Genomic DNA, 20,100 nt, shown 5'->3' on the forward strand with positions numbered 1-20,100 from the left:
TCATGTATAGTATGTAACTGTACAGCCACTACACTCCTACCTGTATACGGGTTGAAAATGCAAAGCGCTACCATCATTTGATTGAACATTCTACATTACCATGGAAATGATTGCGTCACAATACCAGGCAGCCATTGCGAGTGTACCCATTAGTTTGCCAGTCAAATTGCTAGGGTTAGCGGTTCCAAGCCCGTTCTATTAAAAAAAGTTTTCTTAAACGGTTCTGACGTTTATTTTCATGACTGTCTTCATCCATAACAGTCGTTTTATACGGTAATTGCGTCAGACCTACTCAGCGGTTTTGTTATGCTAACCTCAGAGGGAAAAAAAACATTCCCGTTGGATGATGGACTGGGAACAACAACTTTAAGACCTTTCAATCCCTTTCTACCTCTCTCTCTCTCTCCTGCAGGATAAGGATGCTAAGATGGCGTTCCTGCAGAAGGCCATGGACGTGGTAATGCTGGTGAGCGGCGAGCCCCTGTCGGCCAAGCCGGCACGCATCGTAGCCGGCCACGAGCCCGAGAAGACCAATGAGCTGCTGCAGGCTATAGCCAAGTGCTGCCTCAACAAGGTCTGTCTGCCTGGAATGATCCATGTTCATGTACACACACACACACACACACACACACACACACACACCCCAACACACACACGGTCCACAAAAGGGCCTAAGCAACATACTGTAACAAATACATTTTACATAGACAGGAGAGGGCACTTCTCCCAGACATTGTAAAGAACACAAGATGGGCTAATTCTTGCTGCAAATACCTTGGTCGTTTCTGGCGTACATGTCACACATCAACATTAAAACAGAGTAATCCAGATAAAGGTCATGCATGTTTACACACACTATTGGAGCTCCTGGGTCTGAAGAGGATCATTCTAGTACATTTTAATTGGACCCAGCCAGTGTAAATAAAGGGCTTCGAGCTCAGGGGAACTCTGCCATGCCTCCCTGAGGTTTCATTGTAGCAGACTGTTCATACACATGTAGATTAATCGAGTAGCTAGCATACACCGCATTGATTGTAAGGACCACAATGGAATTAAGTCTGTAGACTTTGTGTTTTTAATCCTCAATAGTTGATGTATTGTTGTACTCTAATGGCTGAAGAATGTTTGCTACATAGGTCTTTAAAAAATGTAATTAAATTCATTATTGACAGATCGGTGTGCATGTTATTCTGGATAAAGATTGATGTGTGCTAGTAATCTGCACTCCCCATACAATACAAAAAATTTAAATTACAATACAGAAAATTAAAATCTAATAAACAAACTTCATGAAAATTCACACAGTATGTTAGAATGTGAGTTAATGATCATGACGGTCCCCTGTGTCATGTTGTCCATAGCTGTCCAGTGAGGAGGCAGTGAAGCGGGTGCTGGCGGGGGACAAGCTGGACCCCAAAGGGAAGGCCAGCACCTCCCGTTCCCAGGATAAGGAGAACCGGGAGGGACGAGAGCGCCACAGAGACCGAGAGGTGAGACCAGACACCTAGAGCTCATCGAGTGGACAAGACTTATCCCCTCAGACCATTCTAATTCTATGGATGAGAATGCCAGACATGGATATCTGTCACCACTAGTTTCTGTCATTCAAAAACCGATTTCTCTTTTCAACTTTAACCTCTAACTGCATCTAGACTAGTCATACAGGGGCCGTACTGCTGTGACTGTTTATTTTACCACAATGTGTTGAGGCTGGCGGGGATGGTGACAATGCAAGTGTGTGTGTGTCTCCCCAGGAGAGGAAGGAGATACGAGAGCACAGCGTCGGTGGAGGCCGGGAGAAGAAGGACCCGGACCAGCCCAAAGAGCAGGAGGACAGGCGAGGCAACAAGGAGAAGGAGCCCCACCCCAAGGGAGAGCGGTCGGAGAAGGCCCGCGAACGAGACCGGACCAAAGACCGCGACAAGGACAAGAGCCGGGACCGAGAGAGGGACAAAGACAAGAGAAGAGAGAAAGACGGGGAACGAGACAAGGAGAGGGAGAAGGACAGAGGCGGAGAGAAGAGCAAAGACAAGGAGACACACAGAGCGAGAGACCGAAATAGGGAGGAAGATGGAGACAGGGATAAACGGCGAGAGAAGGGAGAAAGGGAGAAGGCGAGAGAGACCAGACACAAACAGGGGGAGGAGAAGACCAAAGTGCCAGAGAAAGGGGACAAAAAGGTAGCGCATGTCAGTCATTCCATGGCTTTGTCCCGTTTTAAATCCTTAACGTAACAGTAGCAACACTATGAGATCCGTGTGTGTGTGTTTTTAGGCCAGAGCGTCAGAGGAGTCAAAACACCGACCACATCCAGAGGAGCCCAGTAAAACGACCAAACCTGAACCAGCGGTAAGCTCTCCCCTCTCTCCAATGAGCAGTATCTACTATTGTCAGTCATGATTTTGGGTGTGTGTAGAAAGGAGTCATGAGTAGGGTTGCAGTGTTCATTACTTTTTGTCAGACGGTTATTGTCATGCAAAAGGCTGCCGGTCTCATGCTGCCGGTCTCAGGGTAATTGAATGTTAGTTAAGATGAATATGGATAGCACCACTCATACAAGCTGCATACAAGCCTCTGATGAGCACCTTTGGAACATCTACATTTAAAACATTCTAGTGAATCTATTGAATATACACCGTCCCAATTAAATTAATTCTTTATTTTAGGCAGGTCTAAAGAAACATTATGATATGGAAATGTATTTCAGAGGAACAGAATATGAGTTGGCCTACTGTAATCTGGTGATGCACCGTGCCATAGGCTGTAGGCTTGTTCATTTAGTAGACAAGATATGCTTATAAGTCCTGTGCCATTATTTTATATTATATGATTTTATAGTAAGGACAATATCATTGAACTGAGTGAAATAGAATGGATAATTTTCCCATTCTGGAGCGAGGGTGCACGCATATGAAGTGATCATTTGAAACAGGTTCTTTCTATATGCTAGATTTAGTTATTTGGCAACTTCAGTGAATGATAGACACCTTGGAATGCCCTAGAAAAAAAAAAAAAATATATATATATATATATATATATATATACGGGCTGCATGATGCATCCTATAGGCTATTGATGATTTAAAAGTCTCAACAACAAAAAAGCTCATGCTGTTCTCTCATCAAGTGATCATATTTTCATCCATCAGACTTCTCAATTTAATCTTGTTTTTATTAATATGTAAAGTTAGTTTTGATTTAATGTGGCCCGTTATCAAACAGTTAAGAGAAAAAAAAGACATGTAGTCCATATGCACTGGAATGGTGAATAGAGGCCACTTTCCCGCCGGGACGTTTTTCGCTCATGTTGAGTAGGCTACTCCGGTAATTTCGCTGTGCCACAGGTGATATTCCACCCAAACTCTGTATGCCATGGGCTCTCCAACCCTGTTCCTGCAGCTACCCAGTGCTTAATTTGGGAAACCAAGTGAAATCTGTTCGGGAACAACGATCATAACATGTATTCACAACTAAACATATTTCATTAAGCTCCCGAGTGGCGCAGCGGTCTAAGGCACTGCATCTCAGTGCTAGAGGCGTCACTACAGACCCTGGTTTGATTCCAGGCTGTATCACAACCGGCCGTGATTCGGAGTCCCATAGGGTGGCGCACAGTTGGCCCAGCGTCGTCCGGGCTAGGGTTTGGCCGCGGTAGGCCATCATTTCTAAATAAGAATTTGTTCTTAACTGACTTGTCTAGTTTAAACTTAAGAAAAATAAAAGCTGCTGACAGCCCCTCTCTCTGCGTGCTGAAGAAAGGAATGAAGGAGAGAGTAGAAGAGATGTGGTGAGATAATCTGTAGCTAAAGGTAATGTGCCAGTCGTAATTGTGAAGGGAAAAAAAGTCCTATTACTAGGCTATTCAAAATCTAAAACAAATTCACTATAATTGTTGGGATAAATCTGAATGAGTTTAATTTAGGCTAAACCAACTGTACCAAAGATATCTTAAATCAGTATTTAAAAAAATATTTTTCTGCCATGTGTAATATACGGTTGGTTATGTATTGTATAACGGCACAATCATTATTTTCATTCAGGATTTTTTTCGGGCTCATATATATATATACAGTGCCTTGCGAAAGTATTCGGCCCCCTTTAACTTTGCGACCTTTTGCCACATTTCAGGCTTCAAACATAAAGATATAAAACTGTATTTTTTTGTGAAGAATCAACAACAAGTGGGACACAATCATGAAGTGGAACGACATTTATTGGATATTTCAAACTTTTTTAACAAATCAAAAACTGAAAAATTGGCCGTGCAAAATTATTCAGCCTCTTTACTTTCAGTGCAGCAAACTCTCTCCAGAAGTTCAGTGAGGATCTCTGAATGATCCAATGTTGACCTAAATGACTAATGATGATAAATACAATCCACCTGTGTGTAATCAAGTCTCCGTATAAATGCACCTGCACTGTGATAGTCTCAGAGGTCCGTTAAAAGCGCAGAGAGCATCATGAAGAACAAAGAACACACCAGGCAGGTCCGAGATACTGTTGTGAAGAAGTTTAAAGCCGGATTTGGATACAAAAATATTTCCCAAGCTTTAAACATCCCAAGGGGCACTGTGCAAGCGATAATATTGAAATGGAAGGAGTATCAGACCACTGCAAATCTACCAAGACCTGGCCGTCCCTCTAAACTTTCAGCTCATACAAGGAGAATACTGATCAGAGATGCAGCCAAGAGGCCCATGATCACTCTGGATGAACTGCAGAGATCTACAGCTGAGGTGGGAGACTCTGTCCATAGGACAACAATCAGTCGTATATTGCACAAATCTGGCCTTTATGGAAGAGTGGCAAGAAGAAAGCCATTTCTTAAAGATATCCATAAAAAGTGTCGGTTAAACTTTGCCACGAGCCACCTGGGAGACACACCAAACATGTGGAAGAAGGTGCTCTGGTCAGATGAAACCAAAATTGAACTTTTTGGCAACAATGCAAAACGTTATGTTTGGCGTAAAAGCAACACAGCTCATCACACTGAACACACCATCCCCACTGTCAAACATGGTGGTGGCAGCATCATGGTTTGGGCCTGCTTTTCTTCAGCAGGGACAGGGAAGATGGTTAAAATTGATGGGAAGATGGATGGAGCCAAATACAGGACCATTCTGGAAGAAAACCTGATGGAGTCTGCAAAAGACCTGAGACTGGGACGGAGAGTTGTCTTCCAACAAGACAATGATCCAAAACATAAAGCAAAATCTACAATGGAATGGTTCAAAAATAAACATGTCCAGGTGTTAGAATGGCCAAGTCAAAGTCCAGACCTGAATCCAATCGAGAATCTGTGGAAAGAACTGAAAACTGCTGTTCACAAATGCTCTCCATCCAACCTCACTGAGCTCGAGCTGTTTTGCAAGGAGGAATGGGAAAAAATGTCAGTCTCTCGATGTGCAAAACTGATAGAGACATACCCCAAGCGACTTACAGCTGTAATCGCAGCAAAAGGAGGCGCTACAAAGTATTAACTTAAGGGGGCTGAATAATTTTGCACGCCCAATTTTTCAGTTTTTGATTTGTTTAAAAAGTTTGAAATATCCAATAAATGTCGTTCCACTTCATGATTGTGTCCCACTTGTTGTTGATTCTTCACAAAAAAATACAGTTTTATATCTTTATGTTTGAAGCCTGAAATGTGGCAAAAGGTCGCAAAGTTCAAGGGGGCCGAATACTTTCGCAAGGCACTGTGTATATATATATATATATATATATATATATATATATATATATATATATATGGTTATGCATCATCTCTAATATGCATAAGGGTGTTTTTGAATTATCACCTCAGAAAGATCTGTCCATTTCGTTCTGTTAGGCTTTGAAACAACATCCACAAGGACCATGTTTTAAACTCCGTTTCAACCTATTGTTGAACTTCTTTCTTCAAATTGATCAATCACAGTGAGTTTTAAAAGCACATACTGTTTTGATGATAAATGCTTGGGATTTTTGAATGCGTTTGCATTGATGTCGGAGTGGATAGAGGGACAATGGAGTCCTGAATACCAGGCCATTAGTGACCTGATGATTGTTAGCGAGTTGGGTACTACTAACACATTTTTTACTGCAGTCATGACTCATGACTGCCCGTGTGGCGGTAATACGGTCAACAGCCCTAGTCATGAGTGCATTCAAGTGCGTGTACCACTGAATATTTTCTTCACAATAGACAAACGTAGGCTCTTTCTGTTCAGAACAACCCAGGGTATGACGCAATGTCATCTTGTAACTGTACATCAAACATCGTGATCACAAACGTTGACACTGTATATGACATTTATGAGTTTTATGATATGGAAATGTGAAGTCAAAGCAGTATTTATTATAATCCTCAATGTCTCATCTTTCAAAATCCATAGTCCTCCTAATTTACAGCATTTGCCTCACTCAGACAACAAAACATTTGTAAAGGTTGCCCAATTAGCAGGAGCGATGTGGGTCACTTTTCACGTGGGGTGCTCAATTTCACAACGACTGTCAATCAAAACCCATAGATCACTGCGAAGCGAAGAGACACAACTCTGACATCATGTATTGCATGTTACTGTACAGCTAATGCGTTCCAATTTAGGTGTTCATCAGTGCCCAAATCTGAGCAGTCGTGCAAGTTGAGCCTGCTCTGAGATTGTTGAGCCTGCTCTGAGATTGTTGAGCCTTCTCTGAGATTGTTGAGCCTTCTCTGAGATTGTTGAGCCTTCTCTGAGATTGTTGAGCCTGTTCTGAGCTTGCCCCATTTGGGTAGGTGATCAAATAAAAAAAATGAATACAACCAAACTGCAAAGAATTCTAGTAGCCTGAAACTGATATTTTTGGTTCCTCTCCATTGTTTCAGTGAAAGACAAACAATTTGTGGCATTTTATGGCAGTCGGCAAGTTAAGCCTGCTGAGTTTTTTTTACTGATAACCAAAATACAAAGAATACGGTTCCGTATTACGTTACAGCCTTATTCTAAAACTGTCCCTCCCCCATCAATCTACACACAATACCCCATAATAACAAAGCAAAAACAGGTCTAATTTATTAAATAAATAAAAAATAAACCGAAATACCACATTTAAATAAGTATCCCAAATTCTTGGGTATGATGCTACAAGCTTGAGACACATGTAGTTGGGGAGTTTCTCCCATTCTTCTCTGCAGATCCTATCAAGCTCTGTCAGGTTGGATGGGAAGTGTTGCTATACAGCTATTTTCAGGTCTCTCCAGAGCTGTTAAATCGGGGCTCTGGCTGGGCCACTCAAGGAAATTGAGACTTGTCCCGAAGCCACTCCTGCGTTGTCTTGGCTGTGTGCTTAGGGTCGTTGTCCTGTTGAAAGGTGAACCTTTGCCCCAGTTCAGGTCCTAAGCGCTCCGGAGCAGGTTTTCATCAAGGATTTCTGTGTATTTTGCTCCGTTCATCTTTGCCTCAATCTTGACTAGTCTCCCAGTCCCTGCCGCTGAAAAAGAACCTCACAACATGATGCTGCCACCACCATGCTTCACCGTAGGGATGGTGCCAGGTTTCCTCCAGACGTGACGCTTGGCATTCAGGCCAAATAGTTCAATCTTGGTTTGATCAGACCTGAGAGTATTTAGGTGCATTTTGGACAACTCCAAGCAGGTTGTCATGTGCCTTTTACTGAGGAGTGGCTTCTGTCTGGCCACTCTACCATAAAGGCCTGATTGGTGGAGTGCTGCAAAGATTGTTGTCCTTCTTGAAGGTTCTCCCATCTCCACAGAGGAACTCTGGAGCTCTGTCAGAGTGACCATTGGGTTCTTGGTCACCTCCCTGACCAAATCCTTCGCCCCCGATTGCTCAGTTTGGCCGGGCGGCAAGCTCAAGGAAGAGTCCTAGTGGTTCCAAACCTCTTCCTTTTCAGAATGATGGAGGCCACTGTGTTCTTGGGGACCTTCAATGCTGCGGAAATGTCTTGTTACCCTTCCCCAGGTCTGTGCCTCGACACAATCCTCTCGGAATTCCTTCAACCTCATAGTTTATGCTCTGACATGCACTGTCAACTGTGGGACTTTAAATAGACAGGTGTGTGCCTTCCCAAATCATGTCCAATCATTTGAATTTACCACAGGTGGACTCCAGTCAAGTTGTAGAAACATCTCAATGATAATCAATTGAAACAGGGTGCACCGGAGGTCAATTTCGAGTCGCATAGCAAAGGGTTTGAATACTTATGTAGAAATACCTTATTTATTTGTTATTTTTAATACATTTGCTAAAATGTCACTTTGTCATTAGGGGGTATTGTGTATAGCTTGCTGAGGAATTAGTTTTATTTAATCCATTGTGGAAAAAGTCAAAAGGTCTGAATACTTTCCGAAGGCACTGCACATGCATGCATTAGGGGTGTGAACGTAAAAATGTTTAAACGAAGTTGGGATTGTTAATGTTATTTAAAAAGTCCCAAACCAAAAAAGTGTTTTTAATGTAAATCACAGTGCTGTTATAAACAAACTACGACGAACAGGTCCCCATCATTATCATCAAATACTTATGCTAAAATGCTATAGCGTTAGTAGGAGATACAGGGTCATGACAAAGTATTTGCCCCTGTTCTGATTTAAATAGTTTTTTAAATTATTTTTTGTTACACTGAAGGTTATCAGATCTTCAACCAAAACCTAATATTAGATAACATGGAAACATGTTCTCAGGACAAATCTGGGTTTGGCGGATGCACCAATGAATACTGCCAACTTTAAAGTTTGATGGAGTAGGAATAATTGTCTGGGGATGTTTTTTCATGGTTCGGGTTAGGCCCCTTAGTTCCAGTGAAGGGAAATCTTAACACTACAGCATACATTGACCTTCTAGACGATTCTGTGATTCCAACTTTGTGGCAACAGTTTGGGGAAGGCCCTTTCCTGTTTTCAGCATGTGTCAGGTTAATCTGAAGACAGTTAATTAGATCAACTATATATTTAATTGTTACCCTATTTTTAAATCAATCATGTAACCCTTAACTCATTAGGATCTGGGGCACCATGAGAGCAGTTCTTTAAAGAGTTACCATCTCCAAAATGAAACTCTAGAAGGTCTTTGCCTATTTGTGAACAGTCAACTTATTAACCATAACCTCGTATCATATCACCATTCTGAACAGCCTTCATGCATCTGCAAAAACCAAGCCTTACTTGTGATCCGGTACTACACAAATTGGTTGAATGATTTATTTACCAACTAATTAAATGGGAACACAGGATAAACACACACACTGCACCGGTTATTGACTGGAGATGTAATATGCTGAAAACAGGTCCCTAGTGGAATGACAACATGGATACTTGTTAAAGAAGAGATGGAGAAAACGACAGAGACACAACATTGCCACATTCAAAAGCTACTCTCACCTACAATAACCATATATTTGCACACGAACCGCCGCCCACTTTGAGCAAGAAATCATGAGTGTATTGACGTGAAATGCCTGGGTTTGCCAGGGATCTCTCGGTAAACGGGCCAGCCTTGGAAAGGGGGTTGGGCCTTTTTGCGGCACGCTTGTAAGGCCCTGATTGTCCAAAATGGTTCAAGCATCTTGTCTCCATTTGTCCTTCTTCATAGTTGTCTGTTATTCGGTGACTTGTCGGGTAGTCCTGAACCGTTCTGATTTCCCCTCCATTCGCCCTGGATCGACTAGCCAGCCGTATTGAAGGTTCCCCAATAGGGTGATGAGAGTAGCGTAATACGATGGTTTGAGCAGAGCAACCGGATGGTCCTACTTAAATTCGCTTTTGAAGATACCTTATCGGCTTCACGGCCTTCGTCAGAACCTTTGGGATTTTTTAAATGTGGCTAATTTAAAGATAACTCACAAAAGCTCTGACGAAGGTCTTGAGTCCAATACGTAAAGCTTATTAAGGAGCAGTGATACTATCAAGAGCAGTGTGCGGGTTTCAACTTTTTTCTCATTTTATTCAACTAATGCCATGCACCTGCAAAAAAGATAGCTCAGATGTGCAAGTGCCTTTTTGAATTTATAACAGTATGGCTAAAACCACTATTGGCTAAACAGGATAAATAAATGATTTGATAATCACTTGTTCATTGACTTAGTGAAATGATTCACATACGCAATAACCTCCTATGGGGTTACTGACCACTATTCATTGAATTTATAATTAATAGTAAGTGTGGATTTATTTGGCCTTTGGGAGAGCACAGCGCATGGAAGAAAACAGCCGCAGGAAGGGTGCTGGAGGTTCTGCAGGTAAATTGAAATAAATGTACCATGTTATATAATTAATTGACTCATGTCTGTACAGAAATGAATTAATTCATTGAAATTACTACACCAGAGAGCATAATTTTACCCGGAGAGGATCAATTGCTTATTTAAAAAAATTGTTGTGGATTGTGTTGTATCACATCACGAGCGGGTAGGCCTACAGTCAGGCAGCACGCGCAACATATCAAACAGCTGATTAGTTGTGGCTGTCAATGAACAGCAGGCCACAGCTAAAAGGCCTTTCACAATATTTTAAAATACAATTTCTGTCATTTCCTCATTGTGCAATCTGTGTCTCCACTCTTTTCATTGGCCTATGCTATTGGTTGCATTTAAGACAGGGTCATTTGTTTCATTGCTCTCAGTATGTCAGTATACCGATTGCCTATTGTAATTATGACTGCGGACGATAGTACTTCATTGCCTCCTAGCATTCAAACGCAATATGACCATATTCTGCATTGTGAATTCACATGGAATGTTAGGAATATTTCTTATCGTTTTAACGGAAAACTGATTTTAAAGAATGGCAGTTTGACATGCATACTGAGCATGCCCCCATCCATATCGACGGGGCTGTAGTAGAGCGGGTAGAGAGCATCAATATCCTCAGTGTCAACATTACTAAGGAATAAACATGGTCCACACGCACCAACACAGTCGTGAAGAAAGGCACGACAACGCCTCTTCCCCCTCAGGAGTCTGAAAATATTTGGCATGGGCCCTCAGATCCTTAAGTTATACAGCTGCACCATTGAGAGCAACTGGACTGGCAATCACGGAAACTGCACTACATAGGGTAGTGTGTACGGCCCAGTACATTGGGACCAATCTCCCTACCATCCAAAACCACTATATCAGGCGGTGCCAGGAAATCCCTAAACACTGCACGACAAGCAATACCGATGCACCAAGTCTGGATCGAACAGAACCCCCAAGCCATAAGACTGCTACATATTTAACCAAATAACTACCCAGACTATCTACGTTGACCCTTTTTGTCACTAACTTTTTTTGACTCCTCACTTATGCTGCTGCTACTGTTTTATTATCTATCCCGTTGTCACTAACCCTACCTATATGTACATATCTACCTCAATTACCTTGTACCCCTGCACATCGACTCTGCACTAGTACCCTGTGTATATAGCCAAGTTATATATATGTTTATTCCTTGTTATTATTTTTCTATTGTTTTTCTCTGCGTTGTTGGGAATGGCCCATAAGTAGGCATTTCACTGTTGTTTACGAAGCGTGACAAATCAAATTTGATGCATTTATTTGTATCAATCTTTGCTGTAATTGCTCTGTCTGGTTTTGTGTTAGTGGATGCTAATTCGCTCGCTTGCTTCATTTCAAGGGCTCTTCAGCTTTGCTTGTTGCTAGGATAGAATACATCAGATTAGGATTGTGGTCCATTGTAGCTCAGTTAGTAGAACATGGTGCTTGTAACGCCAGGGTATTAGGTTCGATTCCTGTGACCACCCATACGTAAAATGTATGCACGCATGACTGTAAGTCACTTTGGATAAAAGTGTCTGCTAAATTGCATATATAGGTTTTTGATCCAAATTTTTCAAAAACTGCTGTAATCTACAGCACTCTTCATTCAGTAAAACCAGGAGGTTAAACCACCAGAGATGGATAAAGAAGTCTCCACATTTTCTCAGACGGCTATAGACTCTCACCACATTCATGAACTGATGTTGAATGTGCTTTAGTTGTGTGACAGATTTGACTTAGCTACCATAGACCACTCGTGCTAGTACCGCATGGCCATAGACCAGGACGAAATTGCCATCCTTAGAAATAGACACATTTGGCTTTTTACATATTCGAGAATATTATATTATACTTATGTAGGCTATTTCTGTGGTGCTATCAGTGTGATAATGGTTGATTTCTGTGCTCCTTTACCACTGGAAGCTTCCACTGGAACCTGTTGATACAGCTGAAGAGGTATCTCTTCCGTGGCCTTCTAGCCTAATGCTCCCTAGTCTAGCTCGCTAGAGCTATAAAGCATAGAACTGGGAAGGGTAAACTGGGTAGTACGGTATGAGTGTTTTCCGTTGCCTATCGTAGCTGGCCATGCTTTGGAAATAGTGCTATGCCATTTATCATAGGAGCTTGGTTTCCTACTGCTTTACTTCCATTGTAGCGCCGTTTGGTGGAAGTTTCGGACACGCCTGGATTAAATTCCTAATCAAATGTTTACCCTGTGTTTTCTGTTTTTTTTATAGGCCGCAGAAGTCACAGACAAGCAGGTAACCTCTTATTTTCAAAACGGGGCTGCCTATGTCCTTTTTCTAAGAATGACCCTGCATGTTTATAAGTGTGTGTGCACTCATAAACATGAATGGGGGACACTTATTCAGTCATCCTCTCTTCTACTCTCCTCCTCCATCTCTCTTCCCTTCTCTCCTCCTCTCCTCAGTCTGACAGTCCAGCCAGAATACCCCGGCCTTCATCTGCTAAGGGGCAGAGGCGCATGCCCAAAGCAGGAGCCCAACAAGGTAAAAACCTCTCTGCTCCTCTCAAATATCCCAGCTTTCTAGCCTTTCACTAAAGTCATACTTCTGTTTACACAATAATATGAGTAGAGAGAAGAAAAAAAATCTAATACTTTTTTTGTCGCCTCTTTTCCGGAAGAGTCTGACGGTGAAGGAGGTGAGTAATTTCTCTCACTGCACCTATACCATCTCTCAGTAGATGGCGCTGGTGTCTTTTTCATTTAGTGATCCAGGGTGGACATTTTTTATGTGTCTCTGTTCTATAAGCCTTAGCCATCAGCATTTCTTGCTTTCAAGTCCATTGATTGTAAGTTCCAATGAAATATGTGAGTTCTCATGTCAGCATCACCTTGTGTTGTTGTAGATGGAGACACTCCGTTGGCAGAGAGGCCGGTCCCCCTGGAGAACGGCGATGCCACAGACGCAGTGCCAGCCCACATGGCCCACAGGTCTGTGTGGCGTTTGACAGATGATTTAAGCAAATTAGCAGGGTTTGAGGGCCATGGCCTAACATTTTTATTTTTGGTCAACCAGCCACTGTTTCAGGTCGATTAAAAAATAAAAAACATTTACCAGCAAAAATATATATATATTTTTTTCCATAATTACATTTAAAAAACATAATAAATAAAAAAAAACAGATGACCATGCTTTGTAATGTTTCTAAAACAAGAAATGTATTGGTAAGAAAGTAATTTCATTTTATCCAAAATATCAGATGAGACAAAATTAGATTTTGGAACTGACTAGTAGTAGATGCGTCTCTTTATCAGTTGAAGCAGCAGACTCAATCAAACATGGAAAAACAACCGAGCTTATGAACAAAACATTTGAAATAGTCAAGAAATATGAGGACAATCTTACTTTTGTAGACTTTCGAGTAAATTAGACCAACTGTTAAGCCTGTGTGCAGCGCCTCCAAAAAATAAATCTATCTGCACTTAACCCCCTGCGCACAGCTCCCCAGCTATGCGGTTTTGCAGTTATGAAACAAAACGGCAGAAATACTTTGAAAATAGCTACTGCAGCATTTCTCTGCTTTACATCACAACTTGCACATGTGCCCTTACTACCCACATTTGTCAAGTGTTAATTGTATGCCCTGTTGAGGGCACCGCTCAATTTGCACAGTCAGCAACAATTGAAATGGTCTCTCCCATAACCTCACTGCTTAAAACTGAAGTTTTGGCCAATTTCTTCTCTGTGGGATAGAAAGAGTTTCGAAACATGCTACAAAAACAAAACTCCATTCACTGATGCAAACCCTCCACTTTCTCCTTTTTGATCAACCCGCCGCACTCAACGGGCGCACTTAACACTGTATGTGTCCCAAATGGCACCCTATTCCCTACAGAGTGCCCAGGTCAAAAGTAGTGCACTAAATCCAGTGAATAGGGTGTCATTTGGGACGCACCCTGTGTATTCTCAACCCCCTCATTACATTTGATTAGCCACTTTCTCTCTCTTTTACACCACAACAAATTGCTCTGCTAGTCCCCACTCTCAATTACATTCTTCTCAGCGTAACATCAAACACATGCTATCCCATGGTAGACTGAGTGACTGACTGAATGGTTAGTGTTGCAATTGAGGTCCCAATAGAGTAGGGTTTCTCAACTCTCGTTCTGGGGACCACTCTTATTTTCATGTTCTCACTACAACCAGCTACTCCAATTAGACTGAATGAACTGGCTAGTATGTGAATAATTGTTCTAACTAAATGCAGTAACTTTTCACACTGTCCTGATTCTATCTATCTGGCTTTGAATATCTGTGATTCTTTGAAGACGTGATTCCCAGAGTTTCTTGGTTAAATGGTTCTTCTGAACCAACCAATCTGATGGCTAATTCCTGGTGTTGAATTGATGCTCAATTCGAGTACAGTACAGCATATACAGTGTGTCCCCATGATCAGCTTTGAGAGACCCTGCTATGTATAATATTGGTGGATATTGGTGAGGGAGAGTGGGGTTTACTGACTGTTAAAGGAATTTCCAGGTGAACAGAAAGGAGAGCAGTAGAGGATATATGGTCTATCATGAATCAAGTTGGTTTAATACAAGTTGCAACATGGAAAACACCCTCCAGCATAGAAAATGTCTAACGGGCCCTCTAATCACACAGTACCAAATGTTCTGTAAATACCACCCAGAGAGGCTTGTACAAAGCCACAACAAAAGACTGTGACTTTGCCAGCTGCTACAGAATCAAACAATGTTCATAAGGTCATCAATATAATATCAGTGTGCCGTCTGTTAAGTGTACCGTCAGCCTGACGTCAATCACTATCGACAGAATGAGTTTAATCAATAACAGTCTAGAGTCAAGTGACCATCAACCCGTGTCACAAATAGAACAATTGAAATGTGTGTTACAGAAAGGGAAAATATATAAATATGCTAAGCGTTGTGTTATTTACTCTTAGCTAAATATGAACTTTATTAATCTTAAATATTCCCCATTACTCTTACTGTGGCTGATCATTCATTAGTGTGGCTTGACTTTCTCCTCTTCCCAACCAGCAACCGAAGGATACCTCGGCCCAACAGCGCACGGCCCGCCCCTCCTCGGTTCAAGAGGCAGGAGAGCTATGCTGACGTGACCCCGGCCGAACGGTGACCTCCCTTCATACTTTTTACTTCCTGTGTCACTATGAATGATACAGTTGTCAGCATAGCAGCACTGCATTCAGGTCACATTTTGGAACTTTTCAAAATGTATGATTTAGCAAAAACATGTAGATTTAGGACTCACGTCAGCTCTATTCCATGACATTTCTATCTGCAAAGTTTCACAATGTTTAGCAACTGAACCCGGGCCCGAGAAAATTATGCATGGAGGAATGGGCCAAAATACCAGCAACAGTTTGTGAAAACCTTATGAAGACTTACAGAAAACGTTTGACCTCTGTCAATGCCAACAAAGGGTATATAACAAAGTATTGAGAAACTTTTGTTATTGACCAAATACTTATTTTCCACCATAATTTGTAAATAAATTCATTAAAAATCCCACAATGTGATTTTCTGGATTTTCTTTTAAATCATTTTGTCTGTCATAGTTGAAGTGCACCTATGATGAAAATTACAGGCCTCTCTCATCTTTTTAAGTGGGAGAACTTGCACAATTGGTGGCTGACTAAATACTTTTTTGCCCCACTGTATGTGCTTTGCTCCATTGCCCCCTCTAAGCCCTGTGTGTGTGTTGCAGGCTGACCAGTGCCAAGCCCCCGGCGGCTGTCATAATGGAGGGGAAGAAGCTCTCTGAGGATGAAGAGGAGGATGAAGATGAGCAGTTTGTGGTTCAGGAGGCTGCTCCTCCTCCCCCCGACATGCCCGACATGGAGATGGTGAGGGAGCACATACAGTTGAAGTCGGAAGTTTACTTACATTTAAACTCAGTTTTTCGTAATTCCTGACATTTAATCCTAGTAAAAATTCCCTGTCTTAGGTCAGTTAGGATCACCACTTTATTTTAAGAATGTGAAATGTCAGAAAAGTAGGAGAGAGAGTGATTTATTTCAGCTTTTATTTCTTTCATCACATTCCCAGTGGGTCAGAAGTTTACATACACTCAATAAGTATTTGGTAGCATTGCCTTTAAATTGCTTAACTTGGGTCAAACGTTTCGGCCATTTGCGACCAAGCTTTAACTTCCTGACTGTCTTGAGATGTTGCTTAAATATATCCACAAAATTTTCCAGACTCATGATGCCATCTATTTCGTGAAGTGCACCAGTCCCTCCTGCAGCAAAGCACCCCCACAACATGATGCTTCCACCCCCGTGCTTCACAGTTGGGATGGTGTTCTTCGGCTTGCAAGCTTCCCCATTTTTTCTCCAAACATAACGATGGTCATTATGGCCAAACAGTTCTATTTTTGTTTCATCAGACCAGAGGACATTACTCCAAAAAGTATGATCTTTGTCCTCATGTGCAGTTGCAAACCGTAGTCTGGCTTTGTTATGGCGGTTTTGGAGCAGTGGCTTCTTCCTTGCTGAGCGGCCTTTTAGGTTATGTTGATATAGGACTCGTTTTAATGTGGCTATAGATACCTTTGTTGTTGTTCTGGGATTGATTTGCACTTTTCGCACCAAAGTACGTTCGTCTCTAGGAGACAGAACGCCTCTCCTTTCCTGAGTGGAATGAAGTCTGCATGGTCCCATGGTGTTTATACTTGCGTACTATTGTTTGTACAAATGAAGGTGGTAGCTTCAGGTGTTTGCAAATTGCTCCCAAGGATGAACCAGACTTGTGGAGGTATACACATTTTTTCTGAGGTCTTGGCTGATTTCTTTTGATTTTCCCATGATGTCAAGCAAAGAGGCACTGAGTTTGGAGGTAGGCCTTGAAATACATCCACAGGTACACCTCCAATTGACTCAAATGATATCAATTAGCCTATCAAAAGCTTCTAAAGCCTTGACATCATTTTCTGGAATTATCCAAGTTGTTTAAAGGCACAGACAACTTAGTGTATGTAAACGTCTGACCCACTGGAATTATAAGTGAAATAATCTGTCTGTAAACAATTGTTGGAAAAATGACTTGTGTCATGCACAAAGTAGATGTCCTAACCGACATGCCAAACTATAGTTTGTTAACAAGAAATTTGTGGAGTGGTTGAAATACGAGTTTTAATGACTCCAACCTAAGTGTATCTAAACTTCCGTTACGTTATGAAAAATAGATTTGAGAATGCCATACCTCTATTAGTTTTTGCACATCCAGGCCCAAGCTCCCATGGTTCAATGTTGGAAGTGAAACATATAGAAACATATTTCAGGCCCTAAAACGGATATCTATTATAAGTTGCAATCAAGAGAAGAGGGCATCAGCATTGTTCATTCTAAATATTTTTTATTGTTACGCCACTATTTTGTTCTCTACAGGATCCTTCAGTGGGACTTCAAGGCGATGAGAAGCATGGTAAGCAATTTGCTTGTAAAATCACAATCAAACAATCACTTAATTTGATCTTGTAGGTGCTAAGAATTTTAGTACGTATTTCTACAACTTGGTTTATATCAATTGGGACTGTAAATTACCAACACTTTTAAAACTCCTGCACCTTGTTTATCCACAGGTGGGCTGGTGAAAAAAATCCTTGAAACCAAGAAAGACTTTGAAACATCACCATCATCTCCAAAGTCCAAAGACCAGGTAAGATGTAGTGATCTTGATCTCCACTAGAGGGCAATGCAATGACGCCATAACGACTGACAACTCTCATTCCTCTCCTGTGACTCAGTTCTAGATGTTTCCGTATCTCTCAATCAGCGTACAAACTGTTATTTCTGGAAATTCAGTACCTTAGGGATGTGGGGTTACAAAACCGAAAGCATACAGTCTATTAGCTAAAGAAAGCATATCGCAAATGGAGTGAAGTGTAATTGCACAAACCTATTGAAAATCTTGATCACTTCAGTGGAGCTCAAGAAACAACAACATAAAGTGGGTTGATTGCATCAGCGAGATGTCTCAACCCTTTGTGTACTAATTTAATGCACTCGTTTCACATTTTGTGCTTTGTAAGTGTTATTGGCTGAGAAAGTGTTGCGAAAATCTATCTAAATTAGGCTTATCTAGCGCCATGTCACAACAACCAGTTTGAAAGTATATTTATATATTTATTTTTCCCATACTGACCGAATTGTATAATTTATCATGGAAAATGGATTTGAATGAGCTGCATCGATTTAAAGGCCCAGTGCAGTAAAACTGTTTACTTGAAGTGAACACCGACTTAACTGAATGAACAACTGAAACGAAAATGCAAATTTGAAAGTTTAGTAAATTGTTTGAGAGATGGCCTTGTCTCCAATAAACGGCCCCCATGGCCAGATGCCGGGATGGCAGGTAGCCAGCCCTATGCTGGGTAGCTAGCATCGAAACTCACCAGCTGGGAGAAAGAGGTTTTGATGACAGCCTTAAGCTGGGGGAGGTGGATGGTCGGCGATGATAGTTTGCTGTAAGATGCAAGTGAGGGTAATGAGGAATAAGCCATCATTTAAATACATCACAAGATGTATGTCCATTAGTGAATAGAGAGCAATGTGATTGCCCATAGCAGTGGCGGTCGATGCCGTTTAAGATGAGGGCAGATGACTCTTTTTCTTATTTTTTATATATTATTAATATTTACTTTTATATATGTTATTATTTTATTTTTTTCTATTATGAGCATGGCCTTATTTCTATTACAGCATATTGGATCACTGTCATTCATATTCCATTCACCCAGCTCAATTTAGCTACATGATGCTCAAATTTTCCCTACACCCATCATCAGTTTTCTACAACCTACCCTATGAATTAAAGTTTACAACAGGTCGCGAGAAAAATTTGAATAATCAAGGATGACCGTGCCATTCAATACTGCCTTGCACACTCTTGCCTGCATCTAGCTGATCTAGGGTGTAATCATTAGTCCAACAGTTGCAAATGAGAGTTTATATTGGACAAATTCAGATATGTTTATCCCTTTTTGGTTCTGTTTGCTTCCGTTTTTAAGAAACGTTTTTCAACAGAGTCGGCTCAGAATGAATACACCCCTGATCACACGCAAACACAGCTCACTTTCATAGCAGCCACATATAAACAGCATGATCACATAATTCCTTCTCGCCTCTACGCGCTTTCCTCCTCTCACTTTTTCACTTCGCTTGTGGACTTCAGTGTACAACAAACTTTCCAAGCCAAACCTTCATATCATAACCTTTAACTGCTACAAACAGCCTGCATCGTTGTCACCATATTAGCTAACGTCATAGTCAACATGGCTACTAGAATCCTTTCAGTAATAGATTCATTATCTGATCATTTGATTGGGTGGACAACATATCAGTTCATGCTGCACGAACTCTGATAGGTTGGAGGGCGTCCTCCGAAAGTTGTCATAATTGCTGTGTATGTCTATGTAAGGGGGTGAGAACCAGGAGCCTCCTAGGTTTTGTATTGAAGTCAATGTAAGCATTTCACTGTAAGTTCTACACCTGTTGTATTTGGCGCATGTGACAAATAACATTTGATTTTACAGAGTGCTGGCGAGGCTACTGTAGACCTTCATTGCGAAACAATGCATTATTTGGTGACGTGAATACATTTTGTATAGTTTTATCTAAAAAGCATAACTTTTCGAGTGTTTCACTTTTTTTTTTAAATGAAATTCACTGATGGTCTTCCCCTTCCTCCTCTGCGGAGACTCCACTGACCCATAGGTTATTTAACAAGCGTGGTGAAGTTGCATTATTCAGCTGTGCTCATTGGCGATTAATAGGGTAATAGGTAACTGACATTCTGCACGTGGCTAATTGACAGTAAAGGAGGAGGAGTGACATGACGCTGTGCTGTTGA

At 41.4% G+C, this 20,100-nt stretch overlaps 1 protein-coding gene across 4 annotated transcripts in view; it reads left to right on the forward strand.

The window, feature by feature from the left end:
* Positions 1–20,100, forward strand: part of traf3ip1 (TNF receptor-associated factor 3 interacting protein 1) — a 52,872-nt gene that overhangs the window by 12,343 nt on the left and 20,429 nt on the right. For all 4 annotated transcript variants that reach the window (XM_036958946.1, XM_021579251.2, XM_021579250.2 and 1 more), the window contains 12 exons: positions 413–574; positions 1,362–1,490; positions 1,755–2,180; positions 2,275–2,349; positions 12,476–12,499; positions 12,670–12,748; positions 12,885–12,902; positions 13,110–13,194; positions 15,268–15,360; positions 15,956–16,094; positions 17,637–17,673; positions 17,831–17,907. In XM_036958946.1, the coding sequence (XP_036814841.1) occupies positions 413–574; positions 1,362–1,490; positions 1,755–2,180; positions 2,275–2,349; positions 12,476–12,499; positions 12,670–12,748; positions 12,885–12,902; positions 13,110–13,194; positions 15,268–15,360; positions 15,956–16,094; positions 17,637–17,673; positions 17,831–17,907 (1,344 nt within the window). The remainder of the gene's footprint in view (positions 1–412; positions 575–1,361; positions 1,491–1,754; positions 2,181–2,274; positions 2,350–12,475; positions 12,500–12,669; positions 12,749–12,884; positions 12,903–13,109; positions 13,195–15,267; positions 15,361–15,955; positions 16,095–17,636; positions 17,674–17,830; positions 17,908–20,100) is intronic.

The sequence above is a fragment of the Oncorhynchus mykiss genome, chromosome 22 (genome assembly GCF_013265735.2).
Source record: "Oncorhynchus mykiss isolate Arlee chromosome 22, USDA_OmykA_1.1, whole genome shotgun sequence".
Taxonomy (NCBI): domain Eukaryota; kingdom Metazoa; phylum Chordata; class Actinopteri; order Salmoniformes; family Salmonidae; genus Oncorhynchus; species Oncorhynchus mykiss.